Here is a 24,491-nt window from a genome sequence, read left to right as displayed (position 1 = left end):
CATCCCAGCTTGGGTTAAAGCCGGAGCCGGTGAGGGTGCAGAGCTGCAAGAAAGCCAAGCTGCTGGCACGCAGTGACAGACTGCAATGGTGCTGCTGCTAACCTGTGAGCGTTTCCCACGTAGGATGTCTGAAGCTCAGTGCCTCCCTCCCAGAATTTGTTGACATTTGAAATTAGAGCAGAAAGCTGAAGGATGAAGCGCTTGCTCTTTCCCACTCTTCCTGAAGCATGGCATCTCCTGCATGCCCGAGCCCTGGCAGCAGCAGTCAGTGCTTTCTGTGGAGATTATTTCTACTTCCAAGCATTTTCTTTGGTTGTGACTCCTGCATTTGGGGAAATACTGGTTGAAATGGGCCTTTTTCTGCCAAGAGGTTGGGATTCTGATCAGATAAATGCTTTCATGTGTTGAAACTTCCCTGCTGTACTGAGACAGGTGAGCGTGGGTGATTCCTCCTCCATGCACCACGTCAGCCCAGCAGACCTGTCCTCTGCCAGCACGGCCGCTCCCTCGGCCCCGTTCGCAATGGTGGGCTCACAGCGGCTGTGGAGCTGGGGTGTGTGGCCCAGGGGAACTGACACCTCTCCTCCAGCCGAGGCTGTGCCCCAAAACACAGCCAACCCCCATGCCCTGCTCTCTCCTCCCTCTCCCCGCACTCTGGTTCGCATCTCAGCGTTTTGTTGCCGGTCCCGCCCTCAGCACAGGAGGGAGAGGCATTGCAGAGCAAGGTGGGGCTGATTTATTGTCCATTGGCCCGATGCTGGATTTCGAAGCAGTGCGTTCACTCCTGACTGCAGGCATTAATCACGCTGAAGCAGTCCCGCTCTGGGTGTGAGCCAGGCGGGTTTCATTTGCAGTTGCAGCACGACAGGAAGATTTCCCCGGCCGGGGGAGAATTTATTTTACGTTTGTTGCATGCTTCTGGCATTTATTGCTTAACCAAAACTCACTTGATGTGGTCATCTCGAAACGGTTTACAGCAGCAGCGTGCGAAGTGGGGGGAACAGGAGAGGGAAGCAGGGACATCTGAAGCGGGAACGTTTCGCAGCGGTCCACGGATCCCTGTGGAGTTCACGGAGATGCAAGGACAGGTCGTCAGGCTGCGGTGGGAGGGCACAGGAGGATCCCCCAAACAAGCGACTTGTGCAGGGGCTGGACATAATGCCAAGTTCACGCTGCTCTTCCTTGGACAAAAGCGCTTTGTGTGCGGTGTGCAGGTGTTGGCATCACCAGAGGCTCTGTCCTGCTCGGCTGTCTTTCAGGATCCTTCAGTCCCTGTCCCATGCCAGCTTGGCCGTGGCCTCTCTCTTGTAGTGAGGGGGATTTGAGCCAAAGCACCCTGGGGTTATCCCTCCTCCCCTTCTGTCTTGCCTCATTTTTCCCCCAGGAGCTGGTTGGGATGATTCCTGGGTACTGTTTACCACACTGACCCTGCCCGGGCTGGAGAAGCTGTGCTCCCCTGTCTGCCCAGCTCCAGCTTGGAGTTGCGTTTAAGGCCAAGTCACAAACCCTGAAAGGCTGAGGTTGGGGGTGAAACGCAGCTGCTCCATCTCTGGAGCTTGCAAGCAGCCTGCCCCGGAGGCAGGATGGGGCAGCGTCTCCCTGGGCAGCGTAGTCAGAGCCACCCGTGAGGGGGAACAGCTTTGAGGTCTGCAGCCTGCGAGAAGCTGCGTTACGCCCCAGGGTGGTGCGTGAGCATCGCTCCTGTCCCCTGTGCTCTGCTCTGCCCTTCGGCACAGACCTCACCTTTTGCTTCCTCTGCCTGCAGGTGGCTGGAGATGCTGATAGTCTATCCCAGGACAAACAAGCAGAATCAGAAGAAGAAGAGGAAGGTCGAGCCCCCAACTCCCCAGGTAACCCCAGGGACACACACACACACCCGGACAGCGTGAATTAATTCCTGGTCATCACTTCCCAGGGTCACATGCTGCTGCTACCCCTTTCCTGGCTGCCCTGGGGCCACGTTTTGTCCCCCCGGGCGCTGTCTTGTGACACCAGCCCTGCACGCACTATCCCAGGAGCGGCCGCAAAGCCGTGTGGTCCCCGTGGGGGACCGAGGAGAGGTGCTGGCCGTTCACGGGCTGTTTTGGCAGAAACAGGATGAAATTCCATCGGGCTCCGGTTACCCCCTTTGAGATGACCCCAGAGATAATGGGAATGAAAGGAAAATACTAGAGGCCAGGGCCAAGCTGGGAGCTCCGGGGGCCGGAGCTGGGCTCTCCAGGGACCCGGCGGTGGCTTCGTGCTCACTTTGACTATAAATGGTAAAAAGCGGGGCCGGCCGTGACTCACTCGTTCCTGCTGGGCTCCCACGTGGCCAGAGTGGGGGAGAATCCCACAGATGGGGAACGTGACCCCGAGGCCACCCTCGTCCCTCGCCGGGGCTGAGAACAGCCGCGTCCCTCGCCGGGGCTGAGAACAGCCGCGTCCCTGAGGCTATCTGACCTCCGGGCATGCGTCCCACCGCCATGGGGGACCCGCTGGGAGGGCTCCTCTGGTCGAGCTGAGCTGCGGCACTGGGGGACTGAAAACAGCATTGGGGCTCTGCTAAGCCCCAGTTTTCAGTTCACCTGTGATGAAGTCCCTGGAATGGTCCTGGTGTGAACCATGCCATAGTGGATTTTTGTACGGCGTTTGAATCGTTTTCACCTCTCCACCAGATAAAGAGGTTCTGGGCAATGGGAAAAAAAATTGAGGGGAAGATGATCCTTTTTTTGCACACCAGACTGGAAGTCTGAGCCACCCCCTACCAAGGGCTGAAGTCGTCACAGCCTCTTGAGAGCTGGCTCCAGTGATGCTCCAGGGAAGATGCCTTCTCCGTAGCCAAGAGCTGACATGTTATGAGTTGCCCATCCTCAAGCCCCGGGGATGGGGCTGCCCCATTCAAGGCACCCCAGCGAGCTGATGCAGCAGGGCAAGGATGCTCACCCCATCCCTGCCGCAACACTAAACGCAGGCTGGGTTCAGGAGGGGGCCGGGGTGGAGAGGAGAAGGGGCACAGAGCCAGGAAAACATCATTCTGGGTTACATTTCATCACCATGGCAACTTCTTGGAAACCGTACAGGATCCAAGCTCCTGAGCACCAAATAAGGGAAGCGGCTGCAGGAAGGATGCTGGCTGCCCTCGGGTGGATGGGCTCCCCAGGTGCTTGGGGATGGGGTTAACATGGAGCCTGGTGGTACTTTTCCCCCCCTTGGCTCGGGGCGGACCACCCCGAGCCCCATCCCTCATTCCACCATCTCCATCTCATCACTCCCGGCCCCATAGTTCTCGAAAACAATTTAAATTCACTTTGCAAAACCAGTCTTCATGTGGGACCTGCTGCCAGAGGGATGCCGGAGCGACCTGCAAAGGCAGAAGCGTCTGTCTCTGTCTCCCAGATCGTGCCAACGCAGGCAGCTGGTCCGGGAAAGGAGAGAGGATGCTGGGGAGAAAATCAGCACCAAATCCCCCTCTGTCAAATGGCTTCTCCTGAAGTTGGCTGCTGTTCAGCTAGCTCTCCCTGTGCCGGCAGAGAAAGCCTGATTTCTTTCTAAAGACGACCGCCTGCTAATCTGGCAGCGGATCATGTCTGAGAGCCGCTCAGGGAAGAACGGACACCTTTGTGATTTAAAAAAAAAAAATAAAAATTAGAACAGTGGATCTTTCTGCCTTTTCTCACTCCCATTTAGTTTTTCCTTGTCTCTGCTACCGCAGAGCTTGGCTGCAGCCGGCCCCTCCTGGGGCATCAGGGCCATTTTCTGCTCCCCCCATCATTTTGTATCTTGTCCCTGTAAAATCACCAGGGTGGGAGCAATGCAGGCAAAGCTGGGAATATCGTTCCAGCTGCAGATTTTTGGACAGGAGTTGTTAGGTGCCGCGCTCCGGCAGAGCAGTGCAGGCAGCAGGAGAGGCCGGGCTTGCTGCCTTTGCCTGCCTGCTGGCCCTGGGAAACGGAGGCAGAATTTGGGGCTGAAATCTGGGTTTTGAGGTGCTCCCCTGTGTTGCAGGATGGGTTTGCACAGCGGTGCGCAGGCTCAGGTAAGCAGAGCGTGCCAGACATACGTACTGAACTGGAGGCTGGATTTGCCCATTTTGGTGCGCGCTCCTTTTTGGAGCTGTTCGTACCACCAAGCCGCAAGGAGTTAACTTCTCTGCTTGCTTATAGACCGCTTTTTGGCCCTTGTACCTCTGTCTAATTAAATCCATATCTACAAATAATTGTATGGGGGTGTGTGTAAGGGATATACAAAAATATCCTGAGCTGTGATTAGCTTTGGGCTTTGGATCAATGAATGAGAGTGGTTGAGGTTGGAAGGGCCCTTGGAGATCATCTGGTCCGACCTCCTGCTCAAGCAGCATCCCTCCGAGCAGGATGCCCATGAACTCTGGATCATTTACCTCCAACACTGCATTCCTTTAGAGTGAAATTTCCAAGGGGATTTTTTTTTTTTTTTCAATTGAGGTCATTTGCTGCTTGTGGTGGCTGTGCACAGAGCCAGGACCCTGGGAGATCCCCCGGTGGCTCCGGTGCGGCCCTGTGAGTGCCAGTTTGGAGGTGCAGGGGTAAAACCCCACCAGCAGCTCTGCTGGCATGGGAGGGGGAATGGGGGGGATGCTCTTCACGGCCCGTGGCTGCTGGCTCGGGCGCTCCTGGATTCCCTCTGCTCCGTGGAAAGGGAACAAGCAGCCAGGAAATTTCCCACAATCCAGAGACTTTGGAGGGGGGTTAATTGTTGATTTATTGATGGCTTTAAGGAAAATAATCTGCTAATGCAGAAGCTTAATACGACAACAGCAAAACATCTGGTAACGAACAAAGCCAAACCCTAAACGAGTTGTGAAAGCTGCTGCCTCTCCTGGGGCGTGCGCTGAACCTGTGCTGCCCGGGCTGCGGCCACCAAGATGGCGTCGTCATCTGATGGGCTCCAGAGCCCCTCGTTAGCTAGAGGAGGATTTGAGATGATGGGTATTGTTTGAGAATAGCACAGAGCTCAATGTGACGTTGTATTTCCTTTTTAAAACAAGCAATTAGGTAGCCGAAGCACCCAGGAGGAGGACAGCGCTGGCTGGGTTTTATTCTTTTTATCAGTGGCCTGTAGCAAACCAGCTGTGACAAACCAACAACGCAGCTGCTGGTGGCAGAGAATTAATTTTTCCCTCCATCCTGTGTCCTTTAGCTTGATATTGTCTCTGCGGGGTCTGCAGCGTTCCACGTGAATTCGGGTGCAGAGCCCCACGTGTGGACCGGATGGTTTTTGGGAAGAGCTGCTGTGCTGGAGCATAAGTGGAGCCGCACAGGACCCTGAAGGCTGGGGAAGGGGCTTTGCTGCACTCGGGGCTGGGCTGCGCGAGCACGAGATGAGCTTTTCCCCAGGAGTTACGTGTCAGTGGCTGCAGCGTCCTGCACGCTGCTCCAGGACGGGCAGTTCCTATCCGAGAACAAAGCCAGCCAGCCCCTCCGCTGCCGCGGCACCAGGCCGAAGGTCTCCTTTGTCCCTCGGCTCGCCTTTGCTCTGGATCTTTTCGCAGCTGGATGCGTGGGGAGGTGCGGCTGGTTTTGGGAGCCCTCCCCAGGGAGGGACAGCGAGGGACGTTTCCTTTCTCACTGCAAGAGCAGCGATGGTCCCTTTGGCCGAGGAAGTCCTGGCCCATCCCTGCCGTCACGCTGCCCTGGGGCAGGGTTTCCACCTGTGAGCTTGTCCCCTTGGGAACGGGGCAGTGGCACATGGCTGAGCAGCCCTGTCCCCATCCCATCATGGGCGTATGTTGTGGGCAGCACCCAGCCCGTGCGGGACCCTCACCTCCGGCAAACCCCTCTAACGCTGCTGTCTCCTCCGTTCTCTTTAGGAGCCTGGTCCTGCTAAGATGGCCGTGACCAGCAGCAACATCCCCAGTGCGGAGAAAGTCCCTGCCACCAAATCCACGCTTTGGCAGGAAGAAATGAGGGGCAAAGACCAAGCGGACGGAGGCAGCGGCATCAGCCCGGCACCGAGCCCCGTGCAGGGCCAGGCCGGGGCTGCAGGCTCCCTGAAGGATCCCGCGCTGGACAGCAAGGAAGGTGAGGGATGGGGTGCCAGCACTGGTGTGATGCTGCAGTGACCCGGTTCGAGCAGCTGAGCTGGCAAAAAAACACCATGCAGGGAAAAGTTTCCTGTGGGTTCAGTTCCCAGAGCATCCCAGCAAGGATTGGGAGGCAGGCTCCGTCCCTACTGTGTTGTGTGGGGACCTGAGTGAGACCTTATGGGCTGGAGTTCAGGAAGGGAAAAAATATACACCACATGCTGGAAAAACACAGCATGGGGCCCAGTCCTGCCCCGGCAGGTAGACAGGTCTGCCTGGCCGCGCAGGCGATGTTGCCTTTGTGCTGGGGGGCAAACGAAGGGGAAAATGCCTTTCCTAGCCCCTCTGCGTCCTTGCCTGGGGCACCCAGAGGGTGTGGGGCCGTGCTGCGCTCAGCCCAGCTGTCAGGGCTGCCAAGCCCCGAGCGCCGCTTCCTCCTCCAGGCCCTGCGTCAGGGCCCTGTTTACGTTTGGTCTCCCCGATGAGTCCCTGGAAGGCGCCGGGACCGCAGCATTGTTCTCCCTGAAACAATAGGGGATGGGGACTCTTCCTGCCGGGGCCGTGGATAGGTCCCACGCGCTGCGGCCGTTTCCTTTATCTGCCCGCGGGGATGGGGGACGCTTTCCGATGGCTCCTCGCTGCCAGGAGAGAGGTGTCCGTCACCTTGTGCCCATGGAGCTGTGGGCGATGCTGGGCTGGGAAGGATGGGGATGGAAATGGCTGCAGAGCAGTAACTGCAGCCATCCATTTCCTGGTTTGAAGGTTTACCTCTTTCAACCATGCAAGCCCGACCCAAGGGTTGGACTGGCGTCCCCAGCTCCCTGCAGACCATCTCACCATCTCCACGGGTGTGAAGGGTGGTCAGGGTGGAAAACCAAGGGTGCAAGAGGTGGCGCAGCATGGGGCTGGGACCCACACCATCTCGGCTCTCGTTTCCTCCTCCCGTCCTGGGTGGAATCGAGTGTTTTTTGTTAAAAGCAGAACTTGTACTTGAAACCAAGCGTGGTGACTTTTCTGTCCCTTAGACGAGAGCTCCATGAACGGAGATCGGATAGACTGTGGGCGGAAGACGCGTGTCGAGAGCGGGTACTTTTCCTTGGAGAAGACCAAGCAAGACTCAAAGCTGGAAGAGCAGCAGCTGCCACCCCCGCCGAGCCCGCCCAGCCCCAGCACCCCGAACAACAGGTACAGTTATCCCAAATCGCCCTCACAGGAGCATGCCCAGCCCTTTCCTTCCCCAGGTACCCGAGCAGGCGACCGAATGATTCACAGCTTCTCTCTGAACTCCTTGGACTCGAAGAGCAGTTGCCCCATGCACAAGGACTCCAGCAGCAGAGATGTAGGAAGGGGAGCTGAAAAATCGGGGCGTCCCCTTTCTTTTAAAGCCAGCCGGCAGTACACCACCCTGGCCGACGTTCCGAAGGCCATTAGGATCAGTAATCGTGAGGCCTTCCAGGTGGAGAGGAAGCGGCTAGAGCGGAGAACCCGGGCCCGTAGCCCTGGGAGAGAAGAAGTGGCCCGGCTCTTTGGCAATGAGAGAAGGTAAGGGCTGAGTGGCTGATCTCCTCCTTGCATGCTTGCAACGACAGCAATGCTGGGTCCCTGCCACAGGGACGGAGCGGGCAGCATTTTCTGGGTGAAGCCCCTTTTGTATCACAGTGCTCTCCTGGGTTTAAGGACAACCATCCACACCAACCAGGTGGCGGGACGTTCTTAGTAGTGCCAGCGGGCAGACGTTGACCCTGCCTGGCTGCTCTGGGGACAGCGGGCTGAGGCGGGCCATGTTCGGTGGCCGTATTTGCAAGCAAGCCCACCCTCCCCATCTCCTCCCCGGCGTGGCACACGCTGGCAGCTGGCACCATTAATTAGGTTAGCTCTCTAAACGGTGTTAGAGCCGGGTGCGTTATGCAACTGCCTAATGAGCTGAGAGAGGTTTCAAAATGTCACGGCATTAATCTGGGAGAGGAGAGGCGGGAGCAGTGCTGAGGCAGGGCGCAGCAGGCTGCAAAAAACAGCTTAGTGCGGAGGAGGATGGGAAAGGCGTCCGCACGCGCGCCTGCACCGCGCACCGACGCGCTCGGTGCTCTATGGGCGAGGTGAGGGACGGGCTCGACTCGCCCTGGGAGAGATGCGTTTGTGCTGCGAGGGCAGCAGAGCAAACCGGGAGACGGGCCCCAGGCGAGAGGGCCGCCTGCCAGTCTGGTTTTCTTGCCCTGGTTTTCCTCTGGGCATGTTCTCTCTCGCACAATTTCAGCAGGCGCTTCTCCTCTGTTTCTTCCCAGCCCCTAAAGGACCGTTTTCCAGCCTGACTTCCTCGCGCCCAGAGCTGGGAGCGAGTCTAGGGAGGGAGGTGCAGCTTTGTGCCCGTGCCGTCAGTTGGTAGGAGGATGCCAAACCCAGCCCAGCCTCGGCGGCGCATGCAGCGAGTGCCAGGCCGGGGATAAAGAAGAAGAGCATGGGTTTGGCTTTCTCAGCCTTGGGAATTGGGTGGGGGGATAAGGATGCCACGCAGCTCCCCTGGCCACCCTGGCTGGGGATGGGGCTGAGGAAAAGCCAGTGACTGCAGGTTGGCAGGATGAACTGGTGCAGCGTGTTGGCCCAGCTGTGGGTTGGGTCGTGTCCCTGCTGGGTTTGCTTGCACAGGACGCCCTGGCCAGCGCCTTGCCCCGGTGAGAGGACAGCATTCCTCCAGTGCCGACAGTCCTCTGTCCCCGGGGGTGTCCTGCAGCACTGGGATTCGGCATGGAGCTGGGACGTGCCAGCTGAGGACAGGGAGGAGCAGATTTACAGGCGGATTACAGGGCCTGGGAGAGGATGCTGCTGCCAGAGACTGTCCTTTTTTAATGTCAGCCCCACTCATTGTCTGCTGATGGGTGCCTTTTCCCAGGGAAAGCCTGTTTTTCCCAGCCCCGCTCGGCCTCTGGGGCTGTTAACAGGTTTTTATTGCTTTATCAGTATCGACAAAAATTCCCCTGTGTCAGCTCAGGGCCTTTATCAGAGCAGGACGGGTGTAGGGAGAGCAGCGGGCGCTGCACCACACAGAGAGGTCTTGCTGCCGATGGGGCTGAGCCTGATCTGGTGTTTGGGAGGGGGGTGATTATGGGGAGTGGGACGAGGGGTCCCAATCTGCCGGAAGGTTTGGCCAAGAGTTGCAGCCCGTGGCACCAGAGGAGCGCGTCGCGATCAGGGACGGCTCTCTGGGCAGTGTTTAGGGACAGGCACGTTTGCTTTCTCCTCTGGTAACCTGGAAATTGGCCCGTGCAGGTGGTGTGGGTGGAGAGGCTGTGTGTCCCGGAGCTTGGGTGAACTCGGCAGGGCACAGAGAGGCAGTCCAGCGTCGCACCAGAGAAATTAACATTCGCCAGCTCCCTGCTCAGCTTGGCTTGGCTGCTTTTTAAATTTGAGTTTACTTAGTCCACGTACCCCTCTCATTTTTCTCCTCCGAGCTCCGGCTGTGCTGTTTGAGGTTGAGCAAATACAATAACTCACTTCCATGCTGTGGGCTCAGCTTTTTCCCCTGGGTTTAACACCGCTTCTAAAAATCCTTCTCAGTAACCCACTAACACGTCCGGGAACACTTGCCTGAAATCGCTCGCCTCCATGCCAAGCCCATAGGTGCCAGCCGGGCATCGTTCAGCTCGGCCTTTCGTCTCTCAGTGCAGCCAGAGGACCTTGCTCTGATTCTGTTGGTATTTTCGGCTCTTCCTCCCATTTTCCATTTACCCACCGTAAATTCATGTGAGTGTCAGAGATATGGATGGAAAAGAATTATTTTAGGTACCCAGTGCTGCATTCTGAGTGACACACCTGTAGGCTTAGCTCCAGATAAAGCTGTTTTTCAGGCTGCTTGTCCTGCTTCCTTATAGTAAGGGATATTACACGATTTACGCCCAGGACTGTGCTGGAAATTTTCCACGTTGACTGTTTATACCTGACGCTGACTCCATGCCCGGTGCAGATGTCTGAGCTCACGGCCGCTCAGAAGCATGAATCAGAGAACAGGAGATAATCTCCATGATTTTGGCACGCGTGGCGAAGCAGCGGAGTGCGAGTTCCCTCTGCTGGCACGCGGCAGGACGGGGCTGCTGGCACCGCGCAGGGGTCTCGACCGAGCTGGAGTAGAGGGTCTGTGTCCAGAGAGGTTGAGCTGTGCCTGCGGTCTCCCATCTCTAGGGCGAAAGAGCAGGGGCAGCTCTGTGGAAACCCCATAGATAAATCTTGAAGCCTGTTTTGCACGCAGAATCACAGTGGAGAGGGCTGCAGGGACAACCTTGGATGCTGGTCCCCATATCCCATCAGAGTTCTTGCAGCTGCAGGGATAAATCCTGGCACATCTCAGGAAGGGGTCAGCAGCTTTGGGAAGGAGACCACCGTGGGCTGAGAAGTTCTTGGGGTGCAGCGACCCGGAGCCCCTTCCTCCAGCTGCAGGCTTACCCGCCTCCTGCAGCTCCCTGGGGAGCACTGGGATTTCTGGTTGGCAAACTGGGCTTTTTGTGCACGCTTCCAGGGATGCAGCCTCTAAAACCGTGGCTTTCCCAGTTGACTCCAGGTTCTGCTCATGCTGGCAGGCGTCTGCTGTGGCTTTTGCCAGATCTGCTGTAGGAGCGTGGTCAGGGGGCTGAGGAGTATTTCTGGCCTCAGTAAATAGCAGAGCTGCCTGAAATCTCTTGAAAGACTTTTCTTTCTCAAATTCCTTCTCTGGAGCTTCTTGAGATGTAACGCTCTGCTCTGAATGCTGCTTCTACCAGTAGAGAGGAGTGCCTGCTCTCCCAAGTACATTGGTTTTTTTCCTGGTATAACTATCCTCTTCATTTTTGTGGACCTTTTGGGGAAATTCCTCTTCGTTTTCCTGACACTCGCTGTCTTTCTTGCTGCTAAATAATGAACGAATCCAATAAAAACAAGCCCTTTTTTTCCAATCAAAGAAAATAATTTTAACGTTAGCTCGTGCTGATCTTTATAGCTTTCCTTCCACCGCACACACCCCTCCGCCTAACAGCCGAGATCTGCAGCTCGGGTTTAGTGGCCTGGAAAAGATTAACAGCCTGCACAGCCGAGGAGCTCTTTGGGACGAGCTTTGTAGTTGAGAAAGCACAGAATGGCACCGCAGCTTTTAAAACGCTTCTTCGTACCTGTCCGCAGCCTGGTTTGTCAGCACAGAGCTGCTGCTCAGAGAGAGCGGCTCTCCCCTCTGCGCGGTGGGGAGGAGAGGAGAGCCCTTCCCCTCCCCGTCCCCCCAGGATCTCTCGCAGTAACCTCTCTGAAATGTTGAGCTAATGGGGGAAAAAAAACGGTTCTTTGCTGAAATCCGGATGATATTAACCCTTGGGGCTGTGATTTGATTGCAGTGATTTATTTTTCTCCTCCCTTTTTCAATGACAAATTACTGGAATGATTTTGATTTTGTTTTGTATGTAGATGCAGATATATAATTTCCTCTTCTGTTCATTCATTTTCCAGCCTTGTTTTCTTCCAGGTCTTGTTGCTCTCCACCTTCTCCTGCTGTGTTGCTGTGTGACGTGTCCGCCTTTACTTCGCCTGCTTCGCTACCATCTCATCTCAATCTCAAGCCGTAGAACAACCTGGTGGTGCAGCCCCTTTCATGAGAAATCAACCTGCTTTTGATTTTGTTTTATGTTTTTTGGTTGGGTTTTTTTTTTTCTCCCTCCTGATTTGTTTTTCTTCAGGCCTTCACCTAATAGGGCACAGACAATGTTAATTCATGAACCTCTTCCTCCCTCCTAAACTGAGACTCAGAGAAGGCTGGGCCAGTGTTAAAAAATGGGGACTGGGAGCTCTGCATGAGCCTGGGATCTGCCTGCTCCCAGTCTACAAACTGGGAGGCAGCAGGGCCTAAAGACATGTCCCATGAGACGTTTGAATTTGCAAAGCAAAGTCTTCCCCACTGATTCTGACCCTTCCTCTTTGGTTGTGGGCTTCAGCGCCCGGTTCTGGCAGCCTGGCTCTGAGCAGCAGTGGGGGGCCCCCAGCCTGCCGGGGATATGATGTGCTCAGACTGTTCATCTAATTTATGGAATTTGGTGCAAATGTTGGTTGAAAACTGAACATCTCATGGGTTTTTTGAGTCCTTAAACTTACTGTTCCTTTTTGAGGGAAGTTTTAAAAATGTTTTTTTTTGGATAACCTGTTTCCCCTCATGTGGTTGCCATTGTGATTTTCATGCACATCAGAGGTTCAGGCAGAGCAAGCAGCCCCGAGTTTAGATGCAGCACGCGTGGGTCCAAATTTTCTGTCAAGTATCCACTCAGATTGAGCTTTTTGGGGAGGTTTGAAATTGAGCTTTAAACCTCACAACCTGGAGCTCAGCTGGCATGTGTGTTGGTGGTGGTTATTGCTTGACGTTCCCAGGTTGTGATTAAAGACCTGAGGTTGATACTTGCCCGAACCCCCAGGCATGAAAACTTAGACACCAGCAGGTCCTTTGAAAATTCCAGTATTTCCTCTCCTGTGGGTCAGTGAGCAGCTTTTCATGCTGAAATGGCGTTTTTAATTCCACTTGCAGAGGCCTGATGTTTGCTCGTTCTTAGGAGCATCCCATTTGGGTTTGGTGCAGGGGCTCTCGCTCCATCCACATTTCTTCATGGTTCTCCTCCATCCTCGGAGACAGGTGTGCCATGGTGCGATGGGCCACCAAGACGCTATCTGAGAGCCCAAGTTATGGTCCCTGCTGTCCATCCTGGATTTGCAGACCTGTTTGAGAGGGGGGTAGAGCCCCAGGGTTTTGCAGGGGATGCCCTGCTGTGCCCATCTCCTGATGCCTCCTGTGGCACACCCTGCGAGCCAGACCCATTGTCCAGAGGCACCTACGAACACTCTTCACTCAGCGCAGTCCTGTGCAAGTCACCTGTCTGCAGCTGAGTTTTTATGGGGTGTCCATTGCAGCGAACACGCAGGGTGACCCGTAGGTACCCCAGCTTGGTCTGATGCGTCCCTGCTCTGTGGCCCGGGGCGCCGTCGATAGCTGCAGTGCTATAGAGTAAAGACAAAGTTTAAGCCAAAGCTGCTCAATAATCCCTGCTTCTCAAAGGGCTGTAAAATCTACAAGTGAAATGTTATTGCTGGTTTTGCAAGGGTTTTCTAGATATTTAAGAAGACACCATTTGTGGAGCAGAGTAGTATGAGGTTTTTCCCCGCTTTGGCTGCAGGAAAAGTGGTGCGTGTCAGACTGGGGCGTTTTGCCCTGGGTTTGTGCACGCTAGAGCTTGCAGAGAAACAGGGACCAAAAGCCAGATGTGCATGTACACGGGGTCGAGCAATTCTGCAGCCTTAAATTTGTAGGACTGTACAGCACAGTTGCTGTTCTTGCGTTTAAACCGGCTCTGGTTTCCTCTTTCTGTCTGTTTTCCAGGCGATCACAGGTGATTGAAAAATTTGAGGCGTTAGATATTGAGAACGCGGAGCACATGGAAACGAACGCGTCGGCCGGTGCTGCGCTTTCCAGTGAGACGCGGCAGGGCAGGAGCGAGAAGAGAGTTTTCCCGCGGAAACGGGTAAGCTGCTCAGTCGCGGTCTTGTTCTGGTGCGGAGGATGGCACCCGGATCCGCAGCCCAGGAGAGAGAGTTTAGCTGTGGGGTTTGTCCCTGGGTGGAGCAGGGGGTCTGGAGTCACAGGCAGGCTCGTGCAGGAGCCAAAGCGCTGTGTGTGCTCGGTCTGTGCCGGTTTGCTGCTTGCTGCTCTGCTCCCTTGGCCCAGCTGCAGGTCAGAGTGGAAAATCAGGCTGACTCTTCTCCTTCCTCTAAAATAGAAAGAGGGAAACTTCAGATCTGGCATGGCAGGACACATCAGGATGGGGTGAACTGTCAAAAGAAATAGGTAGTCTTGAGAGTCCCAGATACTCTTACATATATTAGGAACAAATTAATGCCTGGGAGGATAAGAAAAAATCTGTTGCCAATGAAATGACAATGAAATTGTTCTGAGCCCGAGATGCCCCTTAAATACACGGATTTTTATGCCGTGAGCCATGAGAGTGGGACTTGCTGTCCTAGTTCCTGCGCTGATCTGGGCTAACGCTGTTTACACAGGACTTCACTTGTGAAAGTGCAGCTGTGGGCTCCATCCTGGATGTGTCTGCGTCTCCTCTGTCCCCGCATCGCCGGGCAAAGTCACTGGACAGAAGGTCCACAGAGTCTTCTATGACGGTGAGCCGCCGGGGCCGTGTCCTCTGCCTTGGGGGAGAATATGAGAGGCCCTTCCCGGGCAGATCCAGTGAAAACTGCACTGTCTGCTGCTTTCCCTGTAGCCGGCACGTAGGACATAGGATACGCTCAGATTCAGAGCAGGCTTCAGTGACTTGGCTTCGCGCTTTACGCTCGGCATGTTAAGGACGGCTAACACATGGCCTCGTTTTCTAACGCTGCTTCCTTGATGTTTATGCGGTTGCAAGTGGGTGTGAGTGGGACGAAGGCTGTGAGGAAGGGCTGAACCTGCCCTCCTGAGCTTTCCTCCCTTTGCATATTTCAAATGCTCACCAGACCTGGAGGCAAACAGTACAGAGCAAACACCAAATGCTCTCCTCTCACTCACCACCCTTCTGTAGGAACAAAATAAACACACTGGCTAATCTCTCAAAAAGATTACACAGCCACTGTAAACACGAGCTACATTTTTTATGGATGGACAGCTTCTATTGAAGGACTTCTCGGAAAAAATGCAGTAGCTTAGCCTTTCTGTAGTAGCTTTTAATGTAGACTTGTACAGCCACAAGAGTGATTTTTAAATTCTTGGTGGTAGTAAAAAGGTGCAAGGAGTGCGCGTTGAATGGCGATGCACATCATCTAGTGAAGGCAAGGAAATCATGCAGTCAGTGGGAAGAAAACCTTTTCCTTGCATTAAATACGCCTTTACTGTGCCACTCCTGCTATAAAAGTAGCAACTTAAGAAAAACCTGCATGCCTGCTGGCTTGCGTCTGTGATTGCAGGACTCTCCCCTGCCCCTTGGGTTCACGGTGTTGGATCAGATCGGTTATCCGTCAGGATAAAGGCCGAGGGAGAGTTCATCTCTCGTTAGGCTTGAGAGGTTATGGCAGAGCTGTGGCTTGCGCTGTGTGGGCATCTCTTCCATCAAGTGCTTCATCTGTTTTTGGTTTCTAATGTCTACACCCTTCAGTGGCAGCTGGTCCCGTACTTTTCGTGCTTCAGCAGCTTTGCAGCTTCAGGCAAGCCCTGCGTTCTCCTGCCTGCCCGAGCACTCAGAGGAGAGCAGAGAGCTTTCCGGGGAGGGGTGAGACCTGCAGGAGAAACCTTCCCACTCCGGGCGCTTCTGAGGCGTCTCGCTGCAGCCCAGTCTGAAATGTGTGCATGAACTGTTCAGCAGCATCTTTCCTCTCTGGCTGCTTCCACACCTTTGTTAAAATTTTAACGAAACCAAGTGCAGTACAGTAGTATGAATGCTGCCAAGGAGGGATTTACCTGCTTTTGCGGAAGATTCTTGCCCTGTGCTTCTTCCCAGTTGATAAATAACAAGCCTGTGAGCAACTGTAACACTTGCAGTGCTTCTGTTTTCCTTCTCTGCGAAGTGCATGGTTGGGAGCAGGTTAGTTTTGATCCAAAAGGTAGATCCTTCGCTTGACGCTCTCCTGTTGTACAAGAAAGAGCTTGGGCAGGACCCAGATCCTGGAAGCACGATCCCACCTGCACTTCGGCAGAGGAGAAGCAGGCAGGTGGTGGTATCTGGTATCGCTCTCCCCGGGTAAATTAGGGCTGTGATTAGGATGCCCAGCACTCATAGCCTACTTCAGAGATGGATGTAGTCATTGAAAATGCAATTTTCTCTATAGTTTGTTTGTGGCTTATCGCTGCCTCATCAGCAGGTCCTGGTGGGGCTCGGCGGGTTTATTGCCTGCAGCCACATCACGCCAGGGCTGCTCAGGCTGGCGTCCGTCCGCTCCCTGTTCCAATTCTCTAGGGATTCGGGAAGGGCAAGGTACCATTTACCTTCACCTGTGTTTTTGTGGAGCGGGGCTGGGTTCCCGCCGCCACTCAAATGTGGGATGTGCCACCCCACAGTGTAGATTTAATTGAATAGGCTTCCAGGCCCCAGTTTTCTGTTTCTCCCCTTGCTATATCCCGTTTCAGACGCTACAGCTGCGTTTCACACGCTGCTGTCCTTTCCTCCTCCACTCTGCAGCACGTGGAGCAGCTGGAGGAGTTCAGCCTCGAGGGAGCGAAAGCATTTCCACCACATCCTTCCCTGCGCGCAGGCAGGGCTGGAGGAAGGGCTGGCGGGAGTTATCCCACGCTGTCTTGGTTGCTTTTCTCAGACCTTCAGCATTTGGAGGAAAGAGCAGGTGTCGTTTGGGCGGTGGATTGCTGGGATTCCCTGTGTTCCTAACCTTGGGAACTCAGCCTTGTTTTGAACCCTGCAACCTTGCATCAATAACACGTAGTTTGTCCTTCGTAATATATAATAGAGGGACAAAACTGCCTGCAGGCTTGCTAATTCCTTGCTTCTCCTTCCTCTGTAATGCTGGTGGAGCCGTAGGAAATTGCAAGATAAGTGCTAGGAAGGGGACAGCCTGAGTAAACTGTACAGCAGGTCTCCGTTCCTCCTGGGAGCGAGTGTTTAGCCACCACACGGTATAATGATCCAATTTGGACTAGGTGACCTTCAAACATCCCTTCCAACCCAAACTTTTCTATGATTCTGTGGATTTAACTGTTGCTGGTCTATTTTATTGCTGCGCTGTGTTCTGTCAAGCCGCTGCTGTTGTCTTCTGGGCGCAGACGCTTCTTCCTTCCCCTCTGATAGCCTCTCTCCTTTCTTGCAGCCCGACCTGCTGAACTTTAAGAAGGGCTGGTTGACAAAGCAGTACGAGGACGGCCAGGTGAGTCCGGGAGAAGCTCTGCCCTTCGTGTCAGTCTTTGGTGCCACGGTTGGTCCTGGTTTCTGGCATCTGACTCTCACTCTGACGTCCCGGCTGCACATGGGGCTGCTCTCAGCACTGTCCTTGCAGGGTGGATCAGTACTGGGTCATGCTTCAGATGGGAGAAACCAGATGTAGGTGCTTGGGCAGAGCAGCAACAGGGAATTTGTACAGCTCTGGAGCCAGGCAGCAGGGACTGTGGGCGAGCTCTGTGCAAACAGTGTTCGTCTTGGAGTAGGAATAGCCAGTGCTCTCTCCTGGGGAGGTTTCAAAGCCTCACAGCTGGATATCATGTCGTGGGTTTCTAGGGAGCTAGGGCAGCTTGGATAGCAGCACTGGTTCTGTGTTCCCGTTCTCTATTAGTCTCATCTCCCTTGCGACCCAGCAACCTCTTTGGCGTCAGTAATGAGGCTCAGATAAGGTCTCCTGAGCCCCGGGGAAATGGCAAGGCTGAGAAATAAATAAATGCCTCTGATTCGGCGCTGAGGGAAGCAGCTGTTGCCTTTTTCCTCCTGTCCATTCCCGGAAGGATGCGGGATGCGCTGCTCTTTCTGAGCCTTAGAGAAGGGCACCGAAGCAGCATAGGTGCCCTGGCTGTTTGCAAACAGTCCCTTCCCTGGATTTCCTTCCCTCCCGCTGAGCCCATCGAGGGAGAAGGAGGGCAGCTCGCCAGAGGCTGTGAGCACCATGGCCTGGGCTGCGCTGCGGGCACCCGCTGGTGCGTTGGGCCCCGGGGCCAAGGGCACGTCTGTAAGCAGCTGGGGGGGAATCGGCTGCTGGAGCGAATGCTTTGCGAACTGGAAGCTCCCTTGGGTGAGGCTGTGCCTCGCTGGAAGGGTGCAGAAGGCGTATTTGTATAGAGCGAGGGCCAGGAATAGGCTCTAACTCAATTTCTATGTACTGCAGATAAAAGATGAATGTTATACTGCTTTTTTTTTTAAAAAAAAAAAAAAGGTCCCTCTGAGGCTTTAAGTGCAGCCACTAAAAGCATCGTCTTGCCAGTGGAGCTAATGGGAGGGCTCCGACTGCCCCTGCGGCTCTCGCAGTGTTTCACCATCGCAGGCAGGGCTGGTGCCGCTGAGGGTCCAGCACCCTGCCAGTGCGGCAGCACTGGGGAAACTGGGGTCCTGGCGGTGCCAACTGTCACAGTGTCCCTTGCATTGCTTCCTGCTCGGGTCTCCCATTCCTCCCAGGCAGGCCTCTTCGTGAAGCCGGGTGCAGGGCTGGGATGGGAGAGGCTGCGAGCTGCCTCCCTGTGGGGCGTCTCTGCTGGGTGACATGTGATGAGCTGCCCGGGCTCTGCTGGTGGAGAAGGAGCAGGATTGTTAACTGCCCTGTCTTGGTTGTTTCCTAGTGGAAGAAGCACTGGTTTGTGCTGACCGACCAGAGCCTGAGATACTACCGGGATTCGGTGGCAGAGGAGGTAAGTGTCTTCTCCATCAGCGTTCGATCCATCACTCTGCATCCAGGGGAACCCCAGATGCTCCCAAACTGACTCCAGGGAGGTTGTCCTCCCAGCTTTGTGCTTCTCAAGGACCCTGAGAGCCCCCCGTGCTTTGGGGTTGCAAAGCATTAAGGTTTATTTTACCTCTTCCCTCTCCAGGCAGCTGACCTGGATGGAGAAATCGATTTATCCACGTGCTACGATGTTACCGAGTACCCGGTTCAGCGAAACTACGGCTTCCAGATCCACGTAAGGAAAACGTGGGGAGGAGGAAAAGTCTGGCTGCGGGGGATGCTTGTGCTGTGCTGCTGCTTGGGGATGCCTGTCTGCGGCGAGGGAAACATCTCCCCAGACAGCTATGAGAGGCCACCCAGCATCCCCCGCAGTGCTCCAGAGAGCTATGGCCTCGGGTCTGAGAGCTAGTTTTTTGTTTCACAAAAAATGGAGGGGGGAAAGGGAAGGTTTTGTCTCAGCCTTAGTGTCTCAGCTACATCAAAGCTAGCCAGGTTGCAGAGAAACACTAATTCCCACCATGAGTGTGCTGAGGGATGGAGGGGGTGGGTGCGACCTTCACACAGTTGGTGAGCGGTGCCCCAGCGCTGGGTGCTCAGGGCTGGGTGCGGGGTGGTACTGGGAGGGGTGGGAAGGTGCTCGTGGGTGCAATCAGCTGCTCTGAGCTGGTCCTCCTCTCTCCCTAGACGAAGGAAGGGGAGTTCACCCTCTCCGCCATGACGTCGGGCATTCGCCGCAACTGGATCCAGACCATCATGAAGCACGTTCGCCCCACCACTGCTCCCGACGTTACAAGGTAAGGGGGGGGGAGTTTAGCAGCCCTTGCAGTTGTCTGGTTTGCTGTGCAGGAGTAACTCTTCCCTCATCCCCTTTTTTTTCCTCTTTCTGAGCCTGTCCGTTCCTGGGAGCTGCGGCTCTTTCTCACATCCCTCTCTCTGGGCTTAGTTTGGATACGCTTTGTGGGGATGCTGATGTGCTGAGTTACTCTTACGCGTGCAGATTTCAAAGAGGGTTGAAAATGTGGCTTTAATTTGTGCATAGGAATATGAAATACTGTTCCTATATCAAGGCTCCTCTGGATTCCCACCAGGTATTGTGAAACCACTTGGATTCAGCTCTGCTGGGTTCCCCCTTTCCTCTGGCTACTGTTCAGCACGAGCTGCCCATCCCCTCCGCGGGTCACGGCAGCACGAGCCCAGGGTTCAATTTAGAAGCTGTTTGGCTCTGATATATTTCAAACTCCAGCCAGCAAATCGGTCTTCCCTCCTCTTTTGATCTTCCAGATAGCTGCCGCAGCTCATTCCCCTTAGTAATGCTCGCATCTCCTCCTGCCGTCAGTGCCAGAGGAAGGGACCCCCCGCTTCACAGAGTTACCTTCTGTGAGCGCTTGCGGCTGGGGGTAAAGGGTGTTTGACCTCCTCACGGCTAACCACGCCAGCCACACTCCTACAGGCCACCTCTTACAGGCTTCGTGGACACGGCCGCACCATTAACTCCGTCTCCTGTCCTTACCGTAGCTGCAGCGAGCAGGTTTTTGCCAGGTTTGTCCCCGCATTGACGGAATGGCTCTTCTCACCCGGTGCTGTTGACCTGGAGATGCTCCAGCCTCTCCTTCCCCATCCCGCTTGGCACTCGGCCACCGTTTCCCAGCCCTGCCCGAGCTCTGGTGGATCTCGCGGGGGTTTCGGGGAAGCCATCTCTCTCCTCACTCCTCTGTATGTTTGATTTCCATGCAATCCCAGGAAAAACTTCTCTTTGAAACTATCCGTGCTGAAGCCCAGGTTGGAAAACTGTGTTCTCTCCTGTATTAACGTTCTGTGGTTTGTATATCTTGTGATTCACTGCATGCTCCTCCTTTTCTGCACTTCGGATGGGAAGTCCTGCAGTTTCCATTTATTTTTCTTTCTTTTCTTTTTTTCCCTCCCTTTTTTTTTTTTTTTTTTTTTCCTTTAAATAAAAGCCAGACAGAAGGGAAAAAGCAACCTGGTCTTGACACTTGATTTCCCCACACTGGTATCTTCCGATGTGACTAGATATGAAGATGAAGACCAAGGAAATTTGAGGGGAACCTCTCTGCCTTTAAAGAGCCAGATACATTTACAGCCTAACAGGTTACTGCAGCACGATAGTCCTGCGCTCTGCGTCTGCTCTGAGCCCCCGTGGAGTGATTTGCCTTGGCTTACCCCAGTGAGAGGGTCCGAGTGCAGGTGTCAGTTGGGCAGTAACTCGTTACGCTGCATACATAGACTGGGAATCTCAGTCTTGAGCTGGGGAAAAGGGAATTATAGGGGCACTTCTGTCGTTTTCCACCAAGCTGGTTTCGGCTGGGGTAGAGTCTGGCGTGGTAGAGTCACGTTGCTGAGAAGTTGTCTCTGTGAGCTGAAGGGCCATGCCACGTGTGAAGCGAGGCTGTGTTCAGCCCGTGCCTGCTTGCGAGCTATTTGCCGCAGCACACGGGGCATCCCAGCCCGTCCCACCTGGCTTTGGGCACGGCGTTAACATCCGCACCCGGGGCGCGGCTTGTGGATGGGACGGCTGGGAAGCCAACGGACAGGCTGCCAAAGGCTCGGGATGGAGAGGTGGCAAACATCTGCACAGCGTGGTCGGGGTGCGAGAGGGACATTAGTCTGGATGCTTGGCTGTGCTGGGAGAGCAGCGGTGTTTGTCCCGTCTCCCGGGCTGGTCTGACTCCGCACGCTCCTGCAGCCCTCCGCTGTGTCTCGTTAACCCGCTGCCGTGTCTCCACCAAGCCAAACGCACGTTTTCTCGCTTACTCAAGTCCTAATTATTGTTTATATTGCTGTGTGTGTCAGCACCCGGGGAGGGGGCAGGTGCTGCACTGCTCCCTGCCCTCAGCAGTGCCCTGCAGTCTGCAGAGGCACTAATTACACTCTGCTAATGATGCCCATGCAGATATAAAATACCCACAAGAAAGAAGTTGTCCACTTCAGCGCTGGGTCCTTCTTCAGCTCCCATGCCCGGTGAGGCTGAGTTCCCCAGTGCCCTCCCAGTTCCCTGTGCCCTTCACGTGCTTCTTGCACACTATGGCAGGTGCACGGCTCATAGCCTGCACCCCTCCCGCAGGCACCAATATTAAAAAAAAAAACAAATCCTTTTAGTTTTGACCTATAAATACCATTGTGAGGTAAAGACCCCCCCGCCCATGTGATGTGAATTAATTTGGATGGAGATGTGAGATGCTTGAGCAGAATTAATAGCCATGGTGCACTTGTGGGAGATGAAATGAGAAACTTCGGGTCAGTCGTCTTAACTCAGTCCCCAGCGGCCGTCGCTCCGCTCCCTGACACACATCCCTCGCCCTTCGGAAAGCAGCAGAGGAGAAATGAGCTCGGGAGAGGTGTCAGCTCTAGAAATGCCGGGATTCTTCCATGTGATATTTAGAGCAGTGTAATTTCTGTCTCTCAGAGACGTCCGAGGGGCCCCAGGACCATCTTTTTTCGTAGTGCTCTTCTCCATTTTAAGAATCCATCTCATCCCCGTTTTACTTGTTTAAAATGCAGCCGCAGTTACTAACTGACTGCAGATTGAGCGCTGGCGTTAGGCTCATGCCGTATCATGGCTGAGGAGCGAGGAGGTTTCATCCTGCTGCCTTTGGGGTTTATTTTATTAGCTGCAAGTGACAGGGCTGAAGAAGGAATTACCTCCCAGCTGGTTTTAGCCTGTAACTGCCAGAGTTTCTTGAAACCCAGCTCTACTGAGCCTTGGTTTGGTGGTGGATGAGAGCGCATCGGAAGATACTAGCCCTGGACCCATGCGGCGTCATCTCTTCTGCTCCATTCTTTCTTTCGGGCACACGCGCATACGTGAGGTGGTTGGCTGCGGGACCTGGGCTGCGTGACGGAGATGGGAGGAGAGGTCGTGCTGCTGCTGCTCCCTCCCAGTCAGGGCAGTCTCGGTGCATGCGGTCCCGTGGGTCAGGGCCCCCTTAGCCCGTGGTTTGCCTGCAGCAAAGGGCCCCGGGAGCCGCTTTCCAGCTCTTCTCACTGCGCTCGTCAAGGCTGCGCTGGAGGCTGGGGGGATGCTGTGGTCGTACTGGGAGCAGGGAGAGCCAGGAGTCAGCCTGAGCAGCAGGGCTGTGCCTTGGGAGGCGTCTTGGGGGCTTCTGAGAGCAAAGGGGGTTCAGCAAACGCCTGCAGCTCCCTCGGGGCGAGCTTCCTCTGCAAACTTAGCATACTGCTATTTTCTTTTTTAATTTTGGACTGCATGTTACAAGGCTGGCATGTCTGCGTCTAATAAGCTAATACTGCATTACGATTATCCATAGGTTGGACACAGTATTGCCTTCCCCTATTAAATCTCCCTGCTTGATGAGTATGCCTCCCCTCTCAACCCACCACCCTCTAACTCAGCACTAAAAACCATTCCTTGCTTGAGAAATCGACCTTTTCAGTGACTCCCGCGCTGTGTTGAATAACTCTTGCTCTCCTTGCTGCGCTGACAACTGCACACGCAGCGCGCAGCCCCCCGTGCCGGGGCGGTTGCCCATGCCGCCTGCGAGGTTGATTTCCCCAGGGGAGCTCTGTGCCTTCAGTGCAGATAGTGGCACGGAGAAGTTTTCGACCCGTTAATTCCCCCGACTTTGCTGAGCTGAAGGAAAGCCTTCCCCCTGTTACCCGAGACCTCTGGGAGCTGCTCCGTGCTTCTCCGCCCCGCAGCTCTGAAGCCAGCCTGACTTTGGTGGGACTGGTGGCATCCTCCCTGCAAGCACGTGACTGCGGCCGCCTCGACCGGCGTGTGTGCATGGAGCCCCGCAGCCGGGGAGGCGGGCGGCGAGCCGGCTGGCGGGCGCCGGAGGAGCTTTCGGAGCCTCTTCCACGCCTGGCAAGGGTCGCTGCCTCAGCTGCGGGCTGCTGCTGGGTCATGGTCACTGGCCCCGGGGTGGCTGCCGTGGAAGAGTGAGGTTGGGATCGGCCGCTCTCCGAGGGCCAGGGGGTGCCCAGGAGCAGCCGAAGCCGCTTGCACCAAGGCTTTGCACACCAGCACGACCCCGGGGAAGGGCAGCGGCAGCTCCTGCACCCGAGAGGTGACGGGAGACAGGGGCAGGGGGGCACCCACGTGGCATTGGCTTGGGCTTCCAGCAGCCCCCTTCCACCCGGCTCTTTGAGGCATGCGTGGGAGTCCCTGGCCATCTTGAGCACCCACTGACACTTCCCTTCACCCTCTCTCTGTCCTCGCAGCTCTCTGCCGGAAGAGAAAAGCAAAACAAGCTCTTCCTTCGAGACTGCTCCAAAGGCGAGCGAGAAGCCAGATGCGGAGCAAGCTGAGCTGGACCCAGAGCAGAAGCGGAGCCGTGCCCGGGAACGCCGGCGAGAAGGACGGTCCAAGACCTTTGACTGGGCCGAATTTCGCCCCATCCAGCAAGCCCTGGCGCAGGAGCGTGCAAACGCTGCAGACTCCAAGAGCGCCTCCGCCGCCTTCCCCAGGGACGCCGGTGCCACCGACGCCGACCCGGGAGAGCTGGAGCGGGAGCGGGCCCGGCGGCGGGAGGAGCGGCGCAAGCGTTTCGAGATGATCGATGCTGTGGATGGGGCGGGGTCGGAAGAGGCGCTAAGGATGGAGGTGGACCGGATCCTGCCCGTCCCGGCGGACATCAAACCGCAGAATGTCCATGTGGAGATTGAGCAGCGCTGGCACCAGGTGGAGACCACCCCGCTGCGGGAGGAGAAGCAGATCCCCATCACACCCCTGCACCTCGCCCACGCTGAGGACCGGGACGAGGGGTTGGCAAAGCAGCACTTGACCACGCTGCTGGAGAAGGAGGTAAAGCAGGGTGTGTGGGGTGCAGGCTGCCTGCCGAAATGGCCTTCAGGCCACTGCAGGAGCTGTAGGAAGGCTTAAAAAGCTGCTTTTATTCCTCCTTCATAATAGCAACGAGTGGGGATGCTGTAAGGTCCCCTGGGGAGCTGACAGGGCACAGGTCCGCATCCGTTCCCATACAGCTCTGCCAGCAGTCTTCACGTTCCCACAGCTGCAGAAAGGGCTCTTCTTGCAGGGGTGGTACTTCGTTACCCCCTCCCAGCCCACGCAGCCGACCCTCCTGTTGGTTGTTAGCCAGCCTGCCTCTGATGAGATGGATGCAACTGGTGT

At 55.4% G+C, this 24,491-nt stretch overlaps 1 protein-coding gene across 9 annotated transcripts in view; it reads left to right on the top strand.

The window, feature by feature from the left end:
- Positions 1-24,491, top strand: part of MPRIP (myosin phosphatase Rho interacting protein) — a 77,487-nt gene that overhangs the window by 33,514 nt on the left and 19,482 nt on the right. For 3 of the 9 annotated variants that reach the window (XM_086760266.1, XM_086760268.1, XM_086760269.1), the window contains exons 5-15: positions 1,766-1,850; positions 5,828-6,038; positions 7,066-7,225; positions 7,313-7,582; positions 13,410-13,551; positions 14,087-14,203; positions 16,832-16,888; positions 18,282-18,350; positions 18,531-18,620; positions 19,070-19,179; positions 23,582-24,164. In XM_086760266.1, the coding sequence (XP_086616392.1) occupies positions 1,766-1,850; positions 5,828-6,038; positions 7,066-7,225; positions 7,313-7,582; positions 13,410-13,551; positions 14,087-14,203; positions 16,832-16,888; positions 18,282-18,350; positions 18,531-18,620; positions 19,070-19,179; positions 23,582-24,164 (1,894 nt within the window). Of the gene's footprint in view, positions 1-1,765; positions 1,851-5,827; positions 6,039-7,065; positions 7,583-13,409; positions 13,552-14,086; positions 14,204-16,831; positions 16,889-18,281; positions 18,351-18,530; positions 18,621-19,069; positions 19,180-20,125; positions 20,204-23,581; positions 24,165-24,491 lie in introns of all 9 variants that reach the window. The other 6 variants (XM_086760270.1, XM_086760271.1, XM_086760273.1 and 3 more) reach the window with 4 other exon arrangements.

This window comes from Chlamydotis macqueenii, chromosome 15, assembly GCF_036417535.1.
Source record: "Chlamydotis macqueenii isolate bChlMac1 chromosome 15, bChlMac1.mat, whole genome shotgun sequence".
NCBI lineage: Eukaryota > Metazoa > Chordata > Aves > Otidiformes > Otididae > Chlamydotis > Chlamydotis macqueenii.
Note: the sequence above shows the minus strand (reverse complement) of the source record. Positions and strands in the feature narration are given on the sequence as shown.